The 18904-nt window shown below is 68.9% G+C and overlaps 2 protein-coding genes across 15 annotated transcripts; one reads left to right on the top strand and one right to left on the bottom strand.

Moving 5' to 3' along the window:
- Positions 1-871: 871 nt before the first annotated feature.
- On the top strand, positions 872-11666 carry MED25 (mediator complex subunit 25). 12 transcript variants are annotated; one of them, XM_075915873.1, is made up of 19 exons: positions 925-1121; positions 2297-2342; positions 2562-2686; positions 3056-3154; positions 3350-3470; positions 3579-3735; positions 5679-5806; positions 6744-6837; positions 6984-7180; positions 7477-7614; positions 7942-8027; positions 8307-8364; positions 8446-8553; positions 9864-10052; positions 10134-10241; positions 10358-10420; positions 10543-10737; positions 10833-11025; positions 11527-11666. In XM_075915873.1, exons 1-19 carry the CDS (start codon positions 982-984, stop codon positions 11628-11630), a joined length of 2349 nt encoding a protein of 782 aa, XP_075771988.1. In that variant the 5' UTR covers positions 925-981; the 3' UTR covers positions 11631-11666. The 12 variants fall into 12 exon arrangements, with proteins under 12 accessions (XP_075771990.1, XP_075771988.1, XP_075771995.1 ...); XM_075915872.1 differs by having other exon boundaries at positions 928-1121; positions 5676-5806; positions 10137-10241; XM_075915871.1 differs by having other exon boundaries at positions 928-1121; positions 5676-5806; positions 10361-10420.
- A 188-nt stretch (positions 11667-11854) lies between these two features.
- On the bottom strand, positions 11855-17454 carry PNKP (polynucleotide kinase 3'-phosphatase). 3 transcript variants are annotated; one of them, XM_075915884.1, is made up of 17 exons: positions 17325-17454; positions 16686-16821; positions 16451-16497; positions 15713-16123; positions 15286-15365; positions 14888-14945; positions 14703-14810; positions 14499-14570; positions 14362-14410; positions 13469-13539; positions 13295-13387; positions 13120-13216; positions 12988-13049; positions 12801-12910; positions 12643-12730; positions 12492-12547; positions 11855-12001 (listed from the first exon to the last, which is right to left on the bottom strand). In XM_075915884.1, the coding sequence occupies exons 2-17, from the start codon at positions 16810-16812 to the stop codon at positions 11881-11883; spliced, it is 1650 nt and encodes a 549-aa protein (XP_075771999.1). In that variant the 5' UTR covers positions 16813-16821; positions 17325-17454; the 3' UTR covers positions 11855-11880. The 3 variants fall into 3 exon arrangements, with proteins under 3 accessions (XP_075771999.1, XP_075772000.1, XP_075771998.1); XM_075915885.1 differs by having other exon boundaries at positions 17308-17390; XM_075915883.1 differs by lacking the exon at positions 17325-17454 and having other exon boundaries at positions 16686-16926.
- Between the last annotated feature and the right edge of the window lie 1450 nt (positions 17455-18904).

Below are 18904 nucleotides of genomic sequence, written 5' to 3'. Positions count from 1 at the left end.
CAGTGACCCCTCCCCTCCACAGGCCCCGCCCCCTCACTAACGCCTCCTCCTCTGACTCCACCCAGTCACTAACCTCTCCCAGCCTCTGGCCCCACCCACTCACTGATCCCGCCCCTCACTAACTCCCCCTCCTCTGACTCCACCCACTCACTGACCTCCTCCCCTTCTCTGGCCCTGCCCACTCACTGACCCCGCCCCCTCTACAGGCTCCGCCCCTCACTAACTCCCCCTCCTCCGACTCCACCCACTCACTGACCTCCTCCCCTTCTCTGGCCCTGCCCACTCACTGACCCCGCCCCTCTACAGGCTCCGCCCCTCACTAACTCCCCCTCCTCCGACTCCACCCACTCACTGACCTCCTCCCCTTCTCTGGCCCTGCCCACTCACTGACCCCCGCCCCTCTACAGGCTCCGCCTCTCACTAACTCCCCCTCCTCTGACTCCACCCACTCACTGACCCCCTCCCCCCACACGCCGCACCCACTCATTGACCCCTCCCCTCTGCTGTCTCCAGCCCACCGGCCCTGCCCACTCAGTAACCCCCCCTTCTCTGGCCCCGCCCACTGACCGACTCCTCCCCTCCCCCACAGACCCCGCCCACGCACGGCCGCTCTTCTCCCTGGCCCCGCCCACTCACCGCCCCTCCCTTCCTCTGTCCCCACCCCACAGGCCCCGCCCACTCGCTAACCCTCTTCCTCTGACCTCACCTACTCACTGACCCCCTCCCCTACTCTGGCCCCGCCCACTGAGCGACCGCTCCTCTCCTTCGGCCCCACCCCCACGCACTGCCTCGCTTCTCCCCTGGCCCCGCCCACTGACCGACCCCTCCCCCCCCGCGGGCGGTTCCGAACCCCCCGCACGCGCCGCCTCAGCCGCGCGCCGCGGCCATGTCGGAGCGCGGGGCCTGCCGGGAGCCGGGGCGCTGTTTCCATGGGGACGGGGGGGCGGGGCCGCGGGCGCAGCTTCCGGCGGGGGCGGGGCGATGGTGGTGCCGGGGCCGGAGCGGCCCGCGCAGGCCCAGCCCGGGATGGTGGCCGACGTGGTGTTTGTCATCGAGGGCACCGCCAACCTGGGCCCCTACTTCGAGTCGCTGCGCAAGCACTACCTGCTGCCGGCCATCGAGTGCGTGTGCGCCTGCGCGAGCCCCCCCCCCCCCGGGCCCCCCGCCATCGAGTGCGTGTGCGCCTGCGCGAGCCCCCCCCGGGCCCCCCCCCGCCATCGAGTGCGTGTGCGCCTGCGCGAGCCCCCCCCCCCCGGGCCCCCCCCCGCCATCGAGTGCGTGTGCGCCTGCGCGAGCCCCCCCCCCCCCCCGGGCCCCCCCCCATCGAGTGCGTGTGCGCCTGCGCGAGCCCCCCCGGGGCCCCCCCCACCATCGAGTGCGTGTGCGCCTGCGCGAGCCCCCCCCCCGGGCCCCCCCCATCGAGTGCGTGTGCGCCTGCGCGAGCCCCCCCCCCCCCGGACCCCCCCCCACCATCGAGTGCGTGTGCGCCTGCGCGAGCCCCCCCCCGGGCCCCCCCCCCCGCCATCGAGTGCGTGTGCGCCTGCGCGAGCCCCCCCCCCCGGACCCCCCCCCACCCATCGAGTGCGTGTGCGCCTGCGCGAGCCCCCCCCCGGGCCCCCCCCCGCCATCGAGTGCGTGTGCGCCTGCGCGAGCCCCCCCCCGGACCCCCCCCCCGCCATCGAGTGCGTGTGCGCCTGCGCGAGCCCCCCCCCCGGACCCCCCCCCCCGCCATCGAGTGCGTGTGCGCCTGCGCGAGCCCCCCCCCCCCCGGACCCACCCCGCCATCGAGTGCGTGTGCGCCTGCGCGAGCCCCCCCCCCGGATCCCCCCCCCGCCATCGAGTGCGTGTGCGCCTGCGCGAGCCCCCCCCGGGCTCCCCCGCTATCGAGTGCGTGTGCGCCTGCGCGAGCCCCCCCCCGGGGCCCCCCCCCGCCATCGAGTGCGTGTGCGCCTGCGCGAGCCCCCCCCCGGACCCCCCCCCGCCATCGAGTGCGTGTGCGCCTGCGCGAGCCCCCCCCCGGGCCCCCCCCGCCATCGAGTGCATCTGCGCCTGTGCGAGCCCCCCCTCGGGCCTCTTCCCCCCGGGTCCCCCCCCCACCATGGAGTGCGCATGCGTGCCCCCCCTCCCCGTGAACCCTCTCGCCCCGGGCCCTCTGGAACCCCCTCCAATACACCCTTGGGCCCCGGCCCCCAGCTGAACACGGGCAGCCCCCCCCAGGCTGAGGGGAGCGGGAGAGGGGGAGGAGCTGCCCGGTTCCCCCCCCCGGCTCTGACGGGCACCCGCCCTGTTCCCGCAGGTACTTCAACGGCGGCCCCCCCGCTGAGACCGACTTCGGGGGAGATGTGAGTGGGGCGGCTGATGCGTTTGGGGCCCCCCCCCGGGCGCGTGGCTGGGGGCCCATTGGGCGGGTGGCGGCGCTGGGGGAGCTGGGCAGGCTTGCGGGTTGCCCCAGTCTCACCCCAGACTGGTCCAGGGGACTGGGATGGGGGGGGCTTCCGGGACTCCCCTGTGGCCAGTGGGAGGGCATCAGGCCCCCAATCTCACCCCCCTCTCCTTGGCAGTATGGGGGCACCCAGTACAGCCTGGTGGTGTTCAACACGGTGGACTGTGCCCCGGAGTCCTACGTGCAATGCCACGCGCCCACCAGCAGTGCCTACGAGTTTGTCACCTGGCTGGACAGCATCCAGTGAGTGGGGCTGGGGCCGAGGGGACCTTCGGGTGGGGCCCCCCAAGATTGAAAGTGGGTGAGGTGGGGAAATGTCTCCTTCGGGAGATGCAACCCTGGATGTCTGGGTTCTGGCCCGGGGAGGGGCGTGGGGTGTAGTGGTTAGAGCTGGGAGCTAGGCCTCCTGGGCTCTTTCTCTGGCCCTGGGAGGAGTGTGGGGTCCAGTGGTTAGAGCAGGCAGCCCGGACTCCTTGGTTCTCTCCTGGGAGGGGAGTGGGCTCCTGCGGGGTAGAGCACTTTGGGCTGGGAGCCGGTCCCCCGGGTCCCCTGCCCGTCTGCCTGACGCCTATGGCCAGGGGGCCCTTTCTCAGCTTCCTGTTTTCCACGCAGGTTTGTGGGGGGCGGCGGCGAGAGCTGCAGCCTCATAGCCGAGGGGCTCAGCACGGCCCTGCAGCTCTTCGATGACTTCAAGAAGATGAGGGAGCAGATGTGAGTGGGGCGGGGGGTGGGGCGGGGGAGCCTGGAGGGAGAAATCCGAGCACGGCAGGGGGCTCGGGGGTGTAGGTTTGGGGTCTGGGCTGTGTTCCCCAGCTTTCACCTTGCACCTGTGCCCCAGGCCGAAGCATGGCATGCTGGGAAACGGCAGCTCCGTCCCCTCCCCCATCTGCCTGTCCCCTCCCCCAGAGGCCAGACCCACAAAGTCTGCATCCTGATCTGCAACTCGCCCCCCTACCTGCTGCCGGCCGTGGAGAGCACCACCTACTCCGGCTACACCACCGAGAACCTGGTGCAGAAGATCGGAGAGGTGAGGCGGGGCCAGGATGCCTGGGTTCTCTTCCCGGCTGGGGGAGGGGAGGGGAGTCTGGGAGCCAGGTGGCCTGGGTCTGCTCACCCCTGTCCCTCCCCTCCCCAGCGCGGGATCCACTTCTCCATCGTGTCCCCTCGCAAGCTGCCGGCGCTGCGCGCGCTCTTCGAGAAGGCCGTGCCCGGTGGCATGCTGGAGGCCCAGCCCAAAGACTTCAGCCAGGATCCCCGGCACATGATCCTCATCCGCGGCATGGTGCTGCCGGGTAAGGGGGCGGGGGAGCGAGCGACCAAGGGGGGCTGGGGCCTCTGCTTCCCGCAGCTGCACCACGGGAGGGCAGTCGGGCTCCTCCCTGCAGGGCTCAGGTCCTGCCGGGCAGAGCCAAAGGTGAGCGGCTGTGTGGGGCCCACCCAGCAGGGCCTCGGAGCTGCCAGTAACACCTTGCGGGGGGCCGTGAGTGGCAGCAGAGGGGGCCGGAGTGGGGCAGCTGCGTCCCTGGCGTGTCAGGGCCCCCATCCCTATGGAGGTCGTGACCTGGCCAGCACCGGGGCGGGGAGCTCGTCGGCCGGCTGGTGTCACCGGTGCCGCCGCAGCGGAGAGAAACCCGGGCCGAGGCTCTGACTTGACATGTGGCAGCCTGTCCAAGCTGAAACAAAAACAGGACTATGTAGCACTTTAAAGACTAACAAGATGGTTTATTAGGTGATGAGCTTTCGAGGGCCAGACCCACTTCCTCAGATCAAATAGTGGAAGAAAATTGTCACAACCATATATACCAAAGGATACAATTAAAAAAATGAACAAATATGAAAAGTTCAAATCAAATTTCAGAACTGAAGGATGCGGGGGGCGGGGAGGTAAATGTGTGTGAGCTAATGATATTAGAGGGGATAATTGGGGAAGCTATCTTTGTAATGGGTAAGATAACTGGGGTCTTTGAGACCCACGCGTAGAGTGTTGAATTTGAGCATGAATGACAGTTCAGAGGATTCCCTTTCAAGTGCAGATTTAAAAGGCTTCTGATGCAGGATGCAGGTAATCAAGTCGTTGAGACAGTGTCCTTTCTGGTTGAAATGGCAAGAAACTGTTTTTTCTTTGTGATCCTGTCCAATATCTGTTTTGTGGGCATTGATCCTTTGGCGAAGTGTCTGAGACGTCTGTCCAATGTACAAAGCAGACGGACACTTTCGGCACATGATAGCATAGATTATATTTCTGGATGCGCAGGAATATGTGTTCTTGATCTTATAACTCACTTGGTTAGGTCCAATAATGGTATCAGCAGAGTGAATATGTGGACAAAGCTGGCAACGGGGTTTGTTGCAAGGGAAGGTACCAGGGTTGGTATTAGTGTGGTATGTCCTGTGGTGGTTGGTAAGAATCATCTTGAGGTTAGGTGGTTGTCTATAGGAGACTATGGGTCTGTCTCCCAGAGCCTCTTGGAGTATGGTATCCTGTTCCAGTATAGGCTGTAGTGTATTGATAATGTGTTGGACAGGTTTAAGTTGGGGGCTGTAGGTGATGACAAGTGGTGTTCTATTGTTGGTTTTCTTGGGTCTGTCTTGAAGTAGATGGTTTCTAGGTATTCGTCTGGCTCTTTCAATTTGCTTTTGTATTTCTCCGGGTGGGTAGTTGAGGTTTATAAATGCTTGGTAGAGATCCTGAAGTTTCTGGTCTCTGTCAGTGGGGTTAGAGCAGATGCGGTTGTACTATAGACGATGGATCGTGTGGTGTGTGCTGGATGGGAGCTGGAAGCATGTAGGTAACTGTATGAGTCGGTGGGTTTTCTGTAGAGTGGTGTCTAATTTTCCAGTGTTGCTTTGTACGGTGGTGTCCAGGAAGTGGCTCTCTCGTGTGGAGTGGTCCAGGCTGAGGCTGATGGTGGGTGCAGGTTGTTGAAATCTCTGTGGAATGTCTCCAGTGTTTCTGGGCCATCCTGTCCAAGCTGGGTGCTGCCGCGGGACGGCCCGGCCTGGGAGCCTGCAGAGGGGTCCCTGGGACTTACCACGCGGGGATCGCGGGGTCCCGGCTGGGATGTGAAAGGCTCCAGAGGTCATGGCAGGCGGGGGGGGGGCTGAGGTCATGTTGCCCCTCCCCCCCAGCGAGGGCTTGGAGGTCCCGCGGCTGAGGTTCCACCCCCGCATGTGGTGGTGGGGGCGGGGGGGTCGAGTCCTCCAGGCTGCTGACCTGTCTCCTCTCCCCCAGTAGGTGGCAGCACAGCCTCCAGCACCATCCAGCCCAAACAGGTGGTGCCCCAGCCTCAGCTCCCCACGGCGCCTCCGCAGCACCCGCCGGCCCCACAGCCGCCCCTGCCGCCCGTCTCCCAGCCCTACCAGGTACGTCCCGCATGGGGGGGGAAGAGCTCCTGGGGGGGGCAGGCGGGATCCCAGCCCTTGCCCCTGCCCCCGTCTTCCAGCCCTACCAGGTACGTCCCGCATGGGGGGGGAGGGAAGAGCTCCTGGGGGGGGCAGGCGGGATCCCAGCCCTTGCCCCTTCCCCCGTCTTCCAGCCCTACCAGGTACGTCCCGCATGGGGGGGGGGAGGGAAGAGCTCCTGGGGGGAGCGGGCGGGATCCCAGCCCTTGCCCCCGTCTTCCAGCCCTACCAGGTACGTCCCGCATGGGGGGGAGGGAAGAGCTCCTGGGGGGGGCGGGCGGGATCCCAGCCCTTGCCCCTGCCCCCGTCTTCCAGCCCTACCAGGTACGTCCTGCATGGGGGGGGGAGGGAAGAGCTCCTGGGGGGGGGGGGGGGCGGGATCCCAGCCCTTGCCCCTGCCCCCGTCTTCCAGCCCTACCAGGTACGTCCCGCATGGGGGGGGGAGGGAAGAGCTCCTGGGGGGAGCGGGCGGGATCCCAGCCCTTGCCCCCGTCTTCCAGCCCTACCAGGTACGTCCCGCATGGGGTGGGGGAAGAGCTCCTGGGGGGGGCGGGCGGGATCCCAGCCCCTTGCCCCCGTCTTCCAGCCCTACCAGGTACGTCCCGCATGGGGGGGGGAAGAGCTCCTGGGGGGGGGCGGGCGGGATCCCAGCCCCTTGCCCCCGTCTTCCAGCCCTACCAGGTACGTCCCGCATGGGGGGGGGGAAGAGCTCCTGGGAGGGGCGGGCGGGATCCCAGCCCTTGCCCCTGCTGCCCGTCTCCCAGCTCTACCAGGTACCTCCCGCATGGGGGGGGAGGGAAGAGCTCCTGGTGGGGGCGGGTGGGATCCCAGCCCTTGCCCTTGCCCCCGTCTTCCAGCTCTACCGTCCCAGCCTGGCTCACTCCAGCTCCACCCGCAGGTCCCCCCGCCCAGCTCCCTCAACGCCGCCCAGGCTGCTGCGCAGTCTGCTGTGGAGGCTGCCAAGAACCAGAAAGCCAGCATGGCCACGCGCTGTGAGTGCTGGGGCGGAGGGCGGCACCCTGGGGGGTGGGGGGAGCTGGGAGCAGTGTCGGGGGGTGGGCCTGGAAGGTTCAGGGGAAGGGGAGGTGACACGGGGGGCAGCCTGGCTCCCTGACGGCTCTCCCCTCTCTCCCTGCAGTCTCCCCTCTGAACCCCATCCAGACGCCCTTCAGCCAGGCGCCCGCGCAGCCGCTCTCTGCTGGCTCCGTCCCAGCCATGGCCCCCAAGCTGCCGCCCGCCTCCCAGCCTAGCCTGGTCTCCACAGTCACCACTGGCTCCAGCCTGCTGGCCCAGCCGCCCGGCCAGCCGCCCCCGCCGCCCGGGGCCCCCGCCATGGTACGTACGGCCCCGTGGGGCTCCCTCTATCTGCCGCAGCGACCAGGCTGCTGGCCGTCCCGGGTCTGTAGGGCTGGAGTCCGCGAAACCCGCCGGGACGCCAGAGTCCTCCCCCCCCAGCTCACTGCATCTGAATCTCTCCTGGGCGGCCGCCCGCCCAAGCCTGCCGCTTCCAGGGGCCACTGGGGGGGCCTGTCCCTTCTAGGGGGGCTGGCTTGGGGGCGGAGCAGGGAATGGGACACAGGGCCCGTAGGTGGGGGGCCTGAACCAGGTCTGACCCTGCTTGTGTCCCCCAGCCGAGCGCCGTGGCCCCCAGTGGCGTGAGCGTGGCCCCGCCGGCGGCCCCCCAGCTGGGGGCGGCTCAGCTGCCCGGGGCCCAGCAGTCGGTTACCAACAAGGTGCTGGCCTGGAACGGCGTGCTGGAGTGGCAGGAGGTGAGACCCTGCCGCTGGGGCGACGCAGGGGGAGGGAGGGGTCAGGAGCCCCCCCCAGTGCGGTGGCGGCAGTGGCTGGGGGGGCCCCACACCCAGAGTCAGCCTTCCCCCCTCCCGGAGACGTGGCCTGCTCTGGCCCCAGCGGGGGAGGCTTGGGGAGGGGGCAGAGGCAGCCCCAGGGACATCCCTGCCCTGGGCCAAGGGTGGTGCAGGGAGTCGGGGTGGGGGGTGCCCCGTGGCTGGTGCCCCCTGGTGTCCTGCCCCTGCAGTGGCTGCTCCCTGGGGGGAAGGCTGTGACCCAGCCCCTCAGACCCCCAATCTCTGCAGAAGCCCAAACCGGCCTCGGTGGACTCCAGCACCAAATTGACCCGGTCACTGCCCTGCCAGGTCTACGTCAACCCCGGGGAGAACCTGTGAGTGCCGGGGGTGGGGGAGGAGTCCCGGGGGGGGTTGAGGCTGGGGGGGGAGGCTGTGGCTGCGGATTTGGTGGGGGGACGGCAGGTGTGGCGGGGGGGCAGCTACAGGAGAGGGGTGCAGATTTGGTTCGGGGGTTGCAGCCGCGGGGGTGCGGCTATGGGGGAGGGGTGCGGATTTGGCTGTGGGGGGTGCAGCCAGGGAGGGTGCAGCTACAGGGGAGGGGGTGCAGCTGGGGGGGCCTTTCCCCAGTCACTGATTTCGCCCCCCCCGGACAGGAAGACGGACCAGTGGCCCCAGAAGCTGATCATGCAGCTGATCCCGCAGCAGTTGCTGGTAAGTGGGGGTGGGGGGGGGGGCAGTGCCTGGGGTTGGGTCTCTGCCCCCCGCTGGCGTCTCACCCCCGTCTCCCCACAGACCACGCTGGGGCCCCTGTTCCGCAATTCCCGCATGGTGCAGTTCCACTTCACCAACAAGGACCTGGAATCGCTCAAGGGCCTTTATCGCATCATGGGCAACGGCTTTGTAAGGCTGGGACCCCCCCCCGCGGCCCCCCCGGGACCTGCCCTGGCCCCCGCCCCGACCTGGACCCCCCCGCGGCCCCCCCCGGGACCTGCCCTGGCCCCCACCCCGACCTGGACCCCCCCGCGGCCCCCCCGGGACCTGCCCTGGCCCCCGCCCCGACCTGGACCCCCCCGCGGGCCCCCCCGGGACCTGCCCTGGCCCCCGCCCCGACCTGGACCCCCCCGCGGCCCCCCCGGGACCTGCCCTGGCCCCCGCCCCGACCTGGAACCCCCCCGGCCCCTGACCTGGAACCCCCCCGGCCCCTGACCTGGAACCGCCCTGCCCCACCCCCCGGGACCTACCCTGGCCCCCACCCCGACCTGGAACCCCCCCGGGCCCTGACCTGGAACCGCCCTGCCCCCCCCCGGGACCTGCCCTGGCCCCCCACCCCTGACCTGGAACCCCCCCTGGCCCGGAACCGCCCTGCCCCACCCCCCGGGACCTACCCTGGCCCCCACCCCGACCTGGAACCCCCCCGGGCCCTGACCTGGAACCGCCCTGCCCCACCCCCCGGGACCTACCCTGGCCCCCCACCCCTGACCTGGAACCCCCCCTGGCCCCTGACCTGGAACCGCCCTGCCCCACCCCCCGGGACCTGCCCTGGCCCCCACCCCTAACCTGGAACCCCCCCTGGCCCTGACCTGGAACCGCCCTGCCCCACCCCCTGGGACCTACCCTGGCCCCCCACCCCTAACCTGGAACCCCCCCTGGCCCTGACCTGGAACCGCCCTGCCCCACCCCCTGGGACCTACCCTGGCCCCCCACCCCTAACCTGGAACCCCCCCCGGCCCCTGACCTGGAACCGCCCTGCCCCACCCCCCGGGACCTGCCCTGGCCCCCACCCCTAACCTGGAACCCCCCTGGCCCCTGACCTGGAACCACCCTGCCCCAGCCCCTGGGACCTTCCCTGGCCCCCCACCCTCATGGCCCTGCCCCTGACCTGGAACCCCTTCTCCCCCCTCCCCCGGCCCTGACCTGGAACCACCCTGCCCCACCCCTAACCTGGAACCCCCCCTGGCCCCTGACCTGGAACCGTCCTGCTCCATCCCCTGGGACCTTCCCTGGCCCCCCACCCCCACGGCTCTGCCCCTGACCTGGAACCCCTTCTGCCCCACCCCCTGGGACCTCCCCTGGCCCCCACCCACCCCCTCTCTCCAACCATGAGAGAGTCTTGCGGCTGGCCCCATTCTCCCTCTCCCCTCCCCTGGGGTGGGCCGGGGATGGGCGGGGTCTGCACAGGGGCGTGGCCTGACGCTCTGCCCCCCCCCCAGGCGGGCTGCGTGCACTTCCCCCACACGGCGCCCTGCGAGGTGCGCGTGCTGATGCTGCTCTACTCGTCCAAGAAGAAGATCTTCATGGGGCTGATCCCCTACGACCAGAGCGGCTTCGTCAACGGCATCCGCCAGGTCATCACCAACCACAAGCAGGTGCAGCAGCAGAAGATGGAGCAGCAGCGCAGCGTAAGGCCCCGCCCCCTGCCCCCAATGGCCCCGCCCCCACCCTGGATCCGCCCCTCAGCAGCCTCTCTCCTCTCTCCCCAGCAGCTGGGGGGCTCCCAGGCCCTGGGCACTGCCCCCGTGCCCACCACCCAGCCCTTCCTGCCCAAGCCGCCGGCGGCCCTGCCTGGCGCACAAGGGGGGCAGCAGCAGGTAAGGGAGCAGCAGGGGGGCAGGGCAGCAGCTGCTTGGGAGGGGGGTGGAAAGGAGGGTCCTGGTGGGGCTTGGGGGTGCAGCCCCCCCCCGCTCTCAGCCCCCGTGTCTGCCAGCAGGTGAGTCCCGCCATGGCCCCTGTTGCCATCATGGACGACCCGCAGCGGCAGCAGAGCCTGGTGAGTTTTGGCTTGACGGGGGTGGGCCCCCTGCACCCCCCAAGGCACTGGTGGTGCCAGAGGGGATGGGTCAGCCCCAGCGTGTGGGGGGGGGGATTAGCTGACCCCTCCCCTGCTCTCAGTTGCAGCTCCGGGTGCAGCAGCAGGCGGCAGCAGCCACACAGCAGCAGCAGGCCCCCCCGGCTGCTCCCCAAGCCCCCCCAGCCCCTGGCCCCCCCCAGCCTGGGTCCCAGCCTACGCAAGGGGGGGCCCTGCTGCGCCCCCAGAACCCTGGCGCCAACCCCCAGCTCCGCAGCCTCCTGCTCAGCCAGCAGCCGGTGAGTAGCTCCCCTCCCTAGGCAGCCCCCCACGCCCTGCCCCGGCTCTCCTCTGTGCTGGGGTGTCAGCCCCTCCCCTCTGTGCTCTGTTCCAGCCCCAGGCTGGCGTGCCGCAATCCCAGCAGCCTTTGCACCACCTGCAGCAGTCGGCCCAGGGGCTGCTGCCCCATCAGTCCATGGGGCAGGCTATGGGGCAGCAGCCACTGCAGCTCCCTGGCCAGCAGCTCATGCACCAGGCACCCGGGCAGCAATGGCCGACACAGATGGGCCCGCGGGCCCCACTGCCAGGTAACGGGGGGGGAGAGCAGGGGTTGAACAGCTGCCCCACAAGGGCCGTGCCCGATTGGCAGAGGGATGATTGTGGGCTGTGCCCCATACTAGTGGGGCCATGTGTCAGCACCGGGCTCGGGGTCCCCCAGTGCCCAGCCCCCCTCCCACACCCCACTGGGGCCATGTGTCAGCACTGGGCTCGGGGTCCCCCAGTGCCCAGCCCCCCCCCCCCCACAGGGGCCATGTGTCAGCACCGGACTCGGGCCCCCCAGTGCCCAGACCCCCCCCCCCACACCCCACTGGGGCCATGTGTCAGCACTGGGCTCGGGGTCCCCCAGTGCCCAGCCCCCCCCCCCCCCACAGGGGCCATGTGTCAGCACCGGACTCGGGCCCCCCAGTGCCCAGACCCCCCCCCCCACCCCACTGGGGCCATGTGTCAGCACCGGGCACAGAAGAGTTGAGTTTCTCCCCCCCCTTCCCTGTACAGCTCCCTCCAGAGTCTCCTGTTTCTCCCCCCAGGCCAGATGCTTCTGCCCCCTGGACCCCGGGGCCCCCAGCCAGGCCTGCAGCCGGTCCAGGCGCCCAGCGTCATGGAAGATGACATCTTGATGGACCTGATCTGACCCTGCCCCCTTGTCAATAAACCTCCTTGTGCTCCCCCCTGGGTTGCTCAGGCTGTTTGGGGGGGGGGCAGGGACCTGCATTGGGAGGGGAGAACAGAGCAATTTACACCCCCTTTCGCGCCCCCCCCCATTGTCTCCCCCTCCTTGGCCGGAGCAGGGCGCAGCCCCCAGGCCCACTGAGGCACGGCGCAGCCTCCCCCCGGCCGGGAGCCAGCGAGGCGCAGTCCCTGCTCTGGCTTTATTGGGGGGCTCAGCCCTCGGAGAACAGGCGGTACAGGGCGGCCTGCCGGGCGTCCGCAAAGCTGGGCACGAAATGCACCCGCAGGATCTGGGCGAATCCCTCGCTCAGCGACGGCTCCACAAACTTGTTCCTGGGGGAGGAGACGGGAGGTTGGCGGGGCAGCTCCCCTGTGATCCCCCAGCCCCTCCCCCGGCAGCTCCCCTGTGATCCCCCCGCCCCTCCCCCAGCAGCTCCCCTGTGATCCCTCCCCTGTAATCCCCCCCCCGGCCCCTCCCTCAGCAGCTCCCCTGTGATCCCCCCCGGCCCCTCCCCCGGCAGCTCCCCTGTGATCCCTCCCCCAGCAGCTCCCCTGTAATCCCCCCCCCCAGCAGCTCCCCTGTAATCCCCCCCCCCAGCCCCTCCCCTGTAATCCCCCCCGGCCCCTCCCCCGTAATCCCCCCCGGCCCCTCCCCCAGCAGCTCCCCTGTGATCCCCCCCCAGCAGCTCCCCTGTAATCCCCCCCGGCCCCTCCCCCGGCAGCTCCCCTGTGATCCCTCCCCCGGCCCCTCCCCCAGCAGCTCCCCTGTGATCCCTCCCCCAGCAGCTCCCCTGTAATCCCCCCCCGCCCCCCCTACACTCACTTGTAGCTGTTCAGCACAACATCTGGGACGTGGCCCGTGGCCGTCACCTCCCGGAACTGGAACCAGAAATGAACAATCACGGGGGGGGGCAGAGCACAAGCCTGGCCCCCCAGGGGTGGCAGGGCCCAGCAGCACCCTCAGGGCCACTCACCCGGTTGTTGTGCTTGGCCTGCTCCAGCGTGGCGGTGAAGAGGAAGCAGCGGCAGGGGACGCCGGCCGCCTGGGCGCACTCGATGTACCTGGCAGGGAGGAGACCATGGGGAAGGCAGCCCTTCACCCGGCCCCCCCTCCCCCCCCGGCCCCGCCTACCTGCTGCGCGACTCCGGGTCCGGGTTGGTGTTGTCCACGGCTGCGCTCTTCCCTTCCCGCAGTGCCGCCGCGCACAGCGCCACGCACTTCTGCCAGGAGCCCAGCGTGTCCTGGGGGGAGGGGCAGGTCAGTGGGGAGGGCAGCCCACCCCCCAGGCAGGGAGGGCGGCAGGCCCCAGGCCCCTTACCCGGTTGGCGTAGACGTAGCCTGCTGGCACCAGGTGCTGCTTCAGGAAGGTGGACTTGCCGGCTGCAAGGGCGAGAGGGGGGGTCAGGCCTGGGGGAGGAGGGAGGATGGGGCGGGGGGGGGGCCGACTCACCAGCAGGGAAGCCCACGGCCACCACCAGCTCCGGCGAAGGGGCCAGCAGGGGCGCGTCGGGGGGGTCGTAGAGACGTCCCTGGGAGTCCAGCTCCCGCTGCACAGAGAGATGGGGGCTTAGACAGACCTGGCCAGGGTGATGGGGGGGGGGGGGGGGGCGCACGAGGTCACTTACTGGGTCAAAGGAGGGCAACTGGTAGGGGGCAGGAGCCCAGCCCAGGAAAAACTCTTCAGGGGTGTAAAACGGGAGCCCTGCGTTCAGGGCGAACTGGGGGGACAAGAGAGGCTGTCAAAGACCAGCGCAGTGGTCGGGGGGAGGGGGGAAGCTGGGGCCAGGGTGGGGGGGTACCAGACGGTCGCTGCAGGAGAAATCCTTTTTCTTGTGCCCAGGGGCCCAGTTCGGGGGCCGCCCAGCCGCATCTGAAAGAACAAGGGGGGGGGGGGTTAGAGGCAAAGCACCCCCCAGAGAGAAGAGTGTGTGTGTGTGTGTGTGTGGGGGGGGGGGTAATCAGTGTTGTACATGAAGATGGGGTATGCCTCAGTTTCCCCTGTGCAGCGTAACAGGCTGGCAGGCGGGGGGGGGGGGGGGTAATCAGTGTTGTACATGAAGATGGGGTATGCCTCAGTTTCCCCTGTGCAGCGTAACAGGCTGGCAGGCGGGGGGGGGGTTAATCAGTGTTGTACATGAAGATGGGGTATGCCTCAGTTTCCCCTGTGCAGCGTAACAGGCTGGCAGGCGAGGGGGGGGGGTTAATCAGTGTTGTACATGAAGATGGGGTATGCCTCAGTTTCCCCTGTGCAGCGTAACAGGCTGGCAGGCGAGGGGGGGGGGGTTAATCAGTGTTGTACATGAAGATGGGGTATGCCTCAGTTTCCCCTGTGCAGCGTAACAGGCTGGCAGGCGGGGGGGGGGGGTAATCAGTGTTGTACATGAAGATGGGGTATGCCTCAGTTTCCCCTGTGCAGCGTAACAGGCTGGCAGGCGGGGGGGGGGGTAATCAGTGTTGTACATGAAGATGGGGTATGCCTCAGTTTCCCCTGTGCAGCGTAACAGGCTGGCAGGCGGGGGGGGGGGAGGGAGTGACCCCACCCAGCAGCAAGAAGCATCCCCAGAGCCTGAGGGTATCGCACCCATGAGGGGCCTGCAAAGTGGTGGGAACCAGGCTGGACCCCAAGGGAGAGCGGCCTCTGGCCACGGAGCCCCCTCCCTCCGCGGAGCCACACCCCCTTCTGCCCGCTCACCTCCCACGTAGAGACTGTTCTTCAGCGTCACTGCCACGGCGCCGTTCTCCTGGGGGGTGGGAGGGGTCAGACATGGGGGGAGGAGCTGGCCAAGGCCCCGCCTCCTCCCTCTGCTCGCCCCGCCCCCAACCTGGTACCTTCTCACATAGATGCTCCCACATGCCCAGCAGGGGTTTGCGGTAGAGCCCAGAGCCAGTCGCCACCAACACCTGGGGGGCAGAACGCGGGGGGGGGGGGGGTCACTCCTGGGACAGGCATGGGCATCCCCACAACAGGAGGCACCTCCTGAGACGGGGGCTCTAAGTAGGGCCAGGGACACCTCCCCCCCCCAGCTCCCCTACCTGCATGGGAACCCCCAGTTGCTCCAACACGGCCTCTGCCTTGGCCTTGAAGGCCTCAGGGCGCAGGCGGCCCTTGCTGATCCCCAGCTGGTTGGTGAAGATCACAATCTGGAGGGGGAAGATACATGAGGTCAGGGACCGGGGGGCGGGACAGGGCAGGGATGGGGGGGGGGGGGAGAACAAACCTTATATCCCTCACTCTGTAGCTTCCTCAGCTTCTTGGCAACCTCGGGGTACAAAATCCTGAGAATGAAACACGGGTTACTTCCAAAACAGCCCCCCGATTCCCCGCCCGCACCCCCTGCCCCCCAGCCCTGCCGGCGCCCCTCCCTCCCCACCCGCAGCCCCTGCCCCCCAGCCCTGCCGGCGCCCCTCCCTCCCCACCCGCAGCCCCTGCCCCCCAGCCCTACCAGCGCCCCTCCCTCCCCACCCGCAGCCCCTGCCCCCCAGCCCTGCCAGCGCCCCTCCCTCCCCACCCGCAGCCCCTGCCCCCCATGCCTGGGCTCCCCCCGCCCTGCAGCCGCCATGCTGTTGGAGGTCCCCACTCTTGACCCCTGCTAACCGGCCCGGGCTCTGTGCTCACCTCCAATCATCAGGGCTTGTGGCAAAAACCTTCCCAGACTTGGTCGTGATGATGGTTCCATCCAGGTCAAACCCAGCAACCTATGGAAGCGAGGCACCCCCCTGGTAGAGCAATGGATTCATCCACCCCCATCACATCAATGGTCCCACCCAGCGCCTCTGCCCCGCCAAAGAACAGTACGTGGATCCACCCCCCCAGCAATGGATCCATCCACCACCCGTCCTCACAGCCATGGACCCACCTGCCTCCCCCACTACAGCAATGGACCAATCTGCTTCCCCCCCCCCATCAGAATAAATGGACCCTTCCAGTGCCCACACTCAATAGACACCCCTCCCCATCAGACCCATGGAACCTCCCCACTCTGGGCCCAGCTGCCCCCCCTTCCCCCCCAGCAGGGCAGGCAGTTCCCCAGGCTAACTCCTACCTTGGTGCTGGGCACCACCCCCTGCTTGGTGAAGACCAGCAGCTTGCCATGCTCGTGCCAGGAGTCCCTGGGGTGAGGGGGCTGCTCCGAGGCCTCCCCCTGGGGCGGAGCTGGGGGCCTGGCCTTTGCCTGCTCCGCGCTGGCTGCCGTCTCCTGCAGCTGGCGCAGCTTTGCGACCACGGCAGGGTCCTCTTCTTCCTCTCCCTCCTCCTCGGTGGAGCTGGAGGTCTTTGGCCTCTTAGAGGCTGGCCCCTCGCCACCCCCGGCCAGGCTCCGGCGGGGGGCGGGCAGGAAGTGCAGCGTGTAGGGGTAGCGCCCGTTGACCAGCCACAGCGTCTGCCCCTCCTGCAGCGTGCTGCTGTCACCGGGCTGCAGCTGCAGCTCCTCCACCGATGTGGGGTTCACGCCCCGCTGCAAAACAGGGGGACTGAGCGCAGGAACAGCCCCCCCCTTTGCCGGGCAATGGCCCCTCCTCTTTTCCATCAGTGTGCGGAATACGTTCTGTTCCACGCACCGAGGTGCGTGCAGAGGGGCACCACCAGGAGAAGGCACTTTGCTACCAGCTAGGCGGTGCCCGAATCTCTCTTGGGCAGCTGCCCAAGCACCAAGCTTACAGGAAACGCTGCCTCGGGGGCTGTACCGCAGAACCGGGGGACGGGGCCCCATATAACCAGTCCTCGCGCCGCTCCCCAGGGCTTGGAGCCCCATATAACCGCCCGCCACCAACCTGCCCCTCACCTGGGTGACTCTCACAGCCTGGTGCTTGTAGTCAGCCAGTAACTCCACTGCAAGAGAGGGGGGGGGATATGAGTGAATGGAAAACTGGAACCCCCCCAATCCGCACACTCGGATGCCTCCCCTTCAATCCCCCCCCCCCTCCACAGCCAGGGACCTAGATAGGGCCCTATCCTGGCACAGGGCCTTGAGCCTGGACTGAGGGGGGGGGGGCGGCTTGCAGAGCCCCGGTACCCACCTTGCTTCCGGGAGCATTTCTTATCCGCCACGCGGGTGCGAGGCCCCCTGCCCAGCACCACGGGGACCCCGTCGGGCAGGGCCACGGGGTCGTGCTGCCCATCCTGGCTCACCAGCAAGCACTCCATGGCGCGGCCCTGGGCACGGGACACGCGGGGCAGGTCAGGGGCCAATGCCACCCTGAGCCCCCCCTCCCCCGGGCCGTGCCCTGAGCCCCCCATTGCCCCCCCCAGGCTCCGAGCCCCCCCATCGCCCCCCCAGGCCGTGCCCTGAGCCCCCCATTGCCCCCCACCCCCCCAGGCCCCGAGCCCCCCCATCGCCCCCCCAGGCCGTGCCCTGAGCCCCCCATTGCCCCCCACCCCCCCCCCAGGCCCCGAGCCCCCCCATCGCCCCCCCATGCCGTGCCCTGAGCCCCCCATTGCCCCCCCCAGGCCGTGCCCTGAGCCCCCCATTGCCCCCTACCCCCCCAGGCCCCGAGCCCCCCCCATCGCCCCCCCAGGCCCTGAGCCCCCCCATTTCTCCCCCCGCCCGGGCCGTGCCTTGAGCCCCCCCCCATCGCCCCCCGGTGTCCCCCCCTTTCCCGCCCCCCGGAAGTGGGCTCGCAGGCACGTGGGGGGCCGGACCCCGTTTCCGGGGGCACCTCGGCAGGGGGAGGGGCCGGTGCGGGGCCCCGGGCCGGTCACTGCGTCAAAGACACGCCGGGAACTTCCGCGGGAGGCGGCACTTCCGGCGGGGGAGCGGCCGCCCGGCGCCTTGCGCGCGGGTTCCGGGGAACTTTGGGTCCTAGGCGGGGCCGGGGGCGGGGCCGTCTCGCCACGTGACCCCCCCCCCCACCACCACCTGGCCCGGGCCCCATTGACTGAGGATAGAGCCCTGTGGGGCCTCGGGGGGGGGGGGTTAGTCTCAGGTTTGGGGGTTGCGGGTCGAAGGGGTCGGAGGGTGCAGGTTTGGGGGTGCAGTTTGGGGGGCTGGGAGGTTCTGGGTTTGGGGGTTGCGGGTCGAAGGGGGTGGGGATCGGAGGGTGCAGGTTTGGGGGTGCAGTTTGGGGGGCTGGGAGGTTCTGGGTTTGGGGGTTGCGGGTCGAAGGGGGTGGGGGTCGGAGGGTGCAGGTTTGGGGGTGCAGTTTGGGGGGCTGGGAGGTTCTGGGTTTGGGGGTTGCGGGTCGAAGGGGGTGGGGGTCGGAGGGTGCAGGTTTGGGGGTGCAGTTTGGGGGGCTGGGAGGTTCTGGGTTTGGGGGTTGCGGGTCGAAGGGGGTGGGGATCAGAGGGTGCAGGCTTCGCATTCCAGGTTTTGGGGTGCCATTCAGGGGACTCTGACTTGGCTGAGCAGGTATTGGGGGTTGCAGCTCGGAGAGCTGGATGTTTTTGGGTTGCAATACTGCGGAGACCCACTGGCTCCTCCCTGGCATTTTACCTAGTGAGGTGCAGTGAGCTGGGAGGGCAACACAGTGCAGCCTCCCGCCTCCAGGGTGAGTAGGAGGTGGCGGGTGATGTAGCCCCTGGTACTACCCGTCAAGGGGGCAGAGCAGGAGCAGGGCTTGGGGAAGGGGCTTGGGGGGCAAGGAGCCCCCCTAGGGATAGCCCTGGATGTGCTGAACCCCGTGGACAGAGCATCCGGCAGTGAGTGACCGGGGCACAGTAGAAATAAGGGGGACTCGGAAGAGCCAGGCGCGCTAAAGGCCAGTGAGGGGCGGTTCTAGGACGCAGAGGGGCCTACGGCTTAACCCCAAAGCATGTGGGTCCCCGAGAAGGGTGACATCCCAAGGGACATGGAGCCAGAGGGTAACCCCCAGGAGGGGCCGTGACCTCTCAGAGGCTGGCCCACTGAAGGGGTTCTCCCTGGGAATCGTGGGGAGCAGAGGGGGGCGCCCATGGAGCTGAGGGCGCAACATGACCCCCCGGTTTAGGGGCGGGTCTAGGGGTGCACTATCGAGGGGGGTGGCTTGGGGGGTCGTGGGTCGGGAGGCAGGTCTAGGGGTGCCAGCTGGTGTCAGTCCTAGAGACACTTCCCCCCTCCCATGTGTATTCAGACTCCTGGGTTCTGGCCTCATGGCTTGGGGGGAGGGGGAGAACCTGTCTCCTAAGCTGCTCTGTTGTGTGGCGAGTGGAGCCCTGTCGGGAGAGGGGACCACCAATCCCCTGCCCCATTCAACCTGCACTGGGGCCCCTTCCCCACATCCAGCACTTCTCCCTCCCTGGGCCCCAGGCTCCTCCACAGCCC

The sequence above is a fragment of the Pelodiscus sinensis genome, unplaced genomic scaffold (genome assembly GCF_049634645.1).
Source record: "Pelodiscus sinensis isolate JC-2024 unplaced genomic scaffold, ASM4963464v1 ctg154, whole genome shotgun sequence".
Classification (NCBI taxonomy): Eukaryota; Metazoa; Chordata; order Testudines; family Trionychidae; genus Pelodiscus; species Pelodiscus sinensis.
The sequence above is the reverse complement of the archived record's forward strand: the minus strand, read 5'-3'. Positions and strand labels throughout refer to the sequence as shown.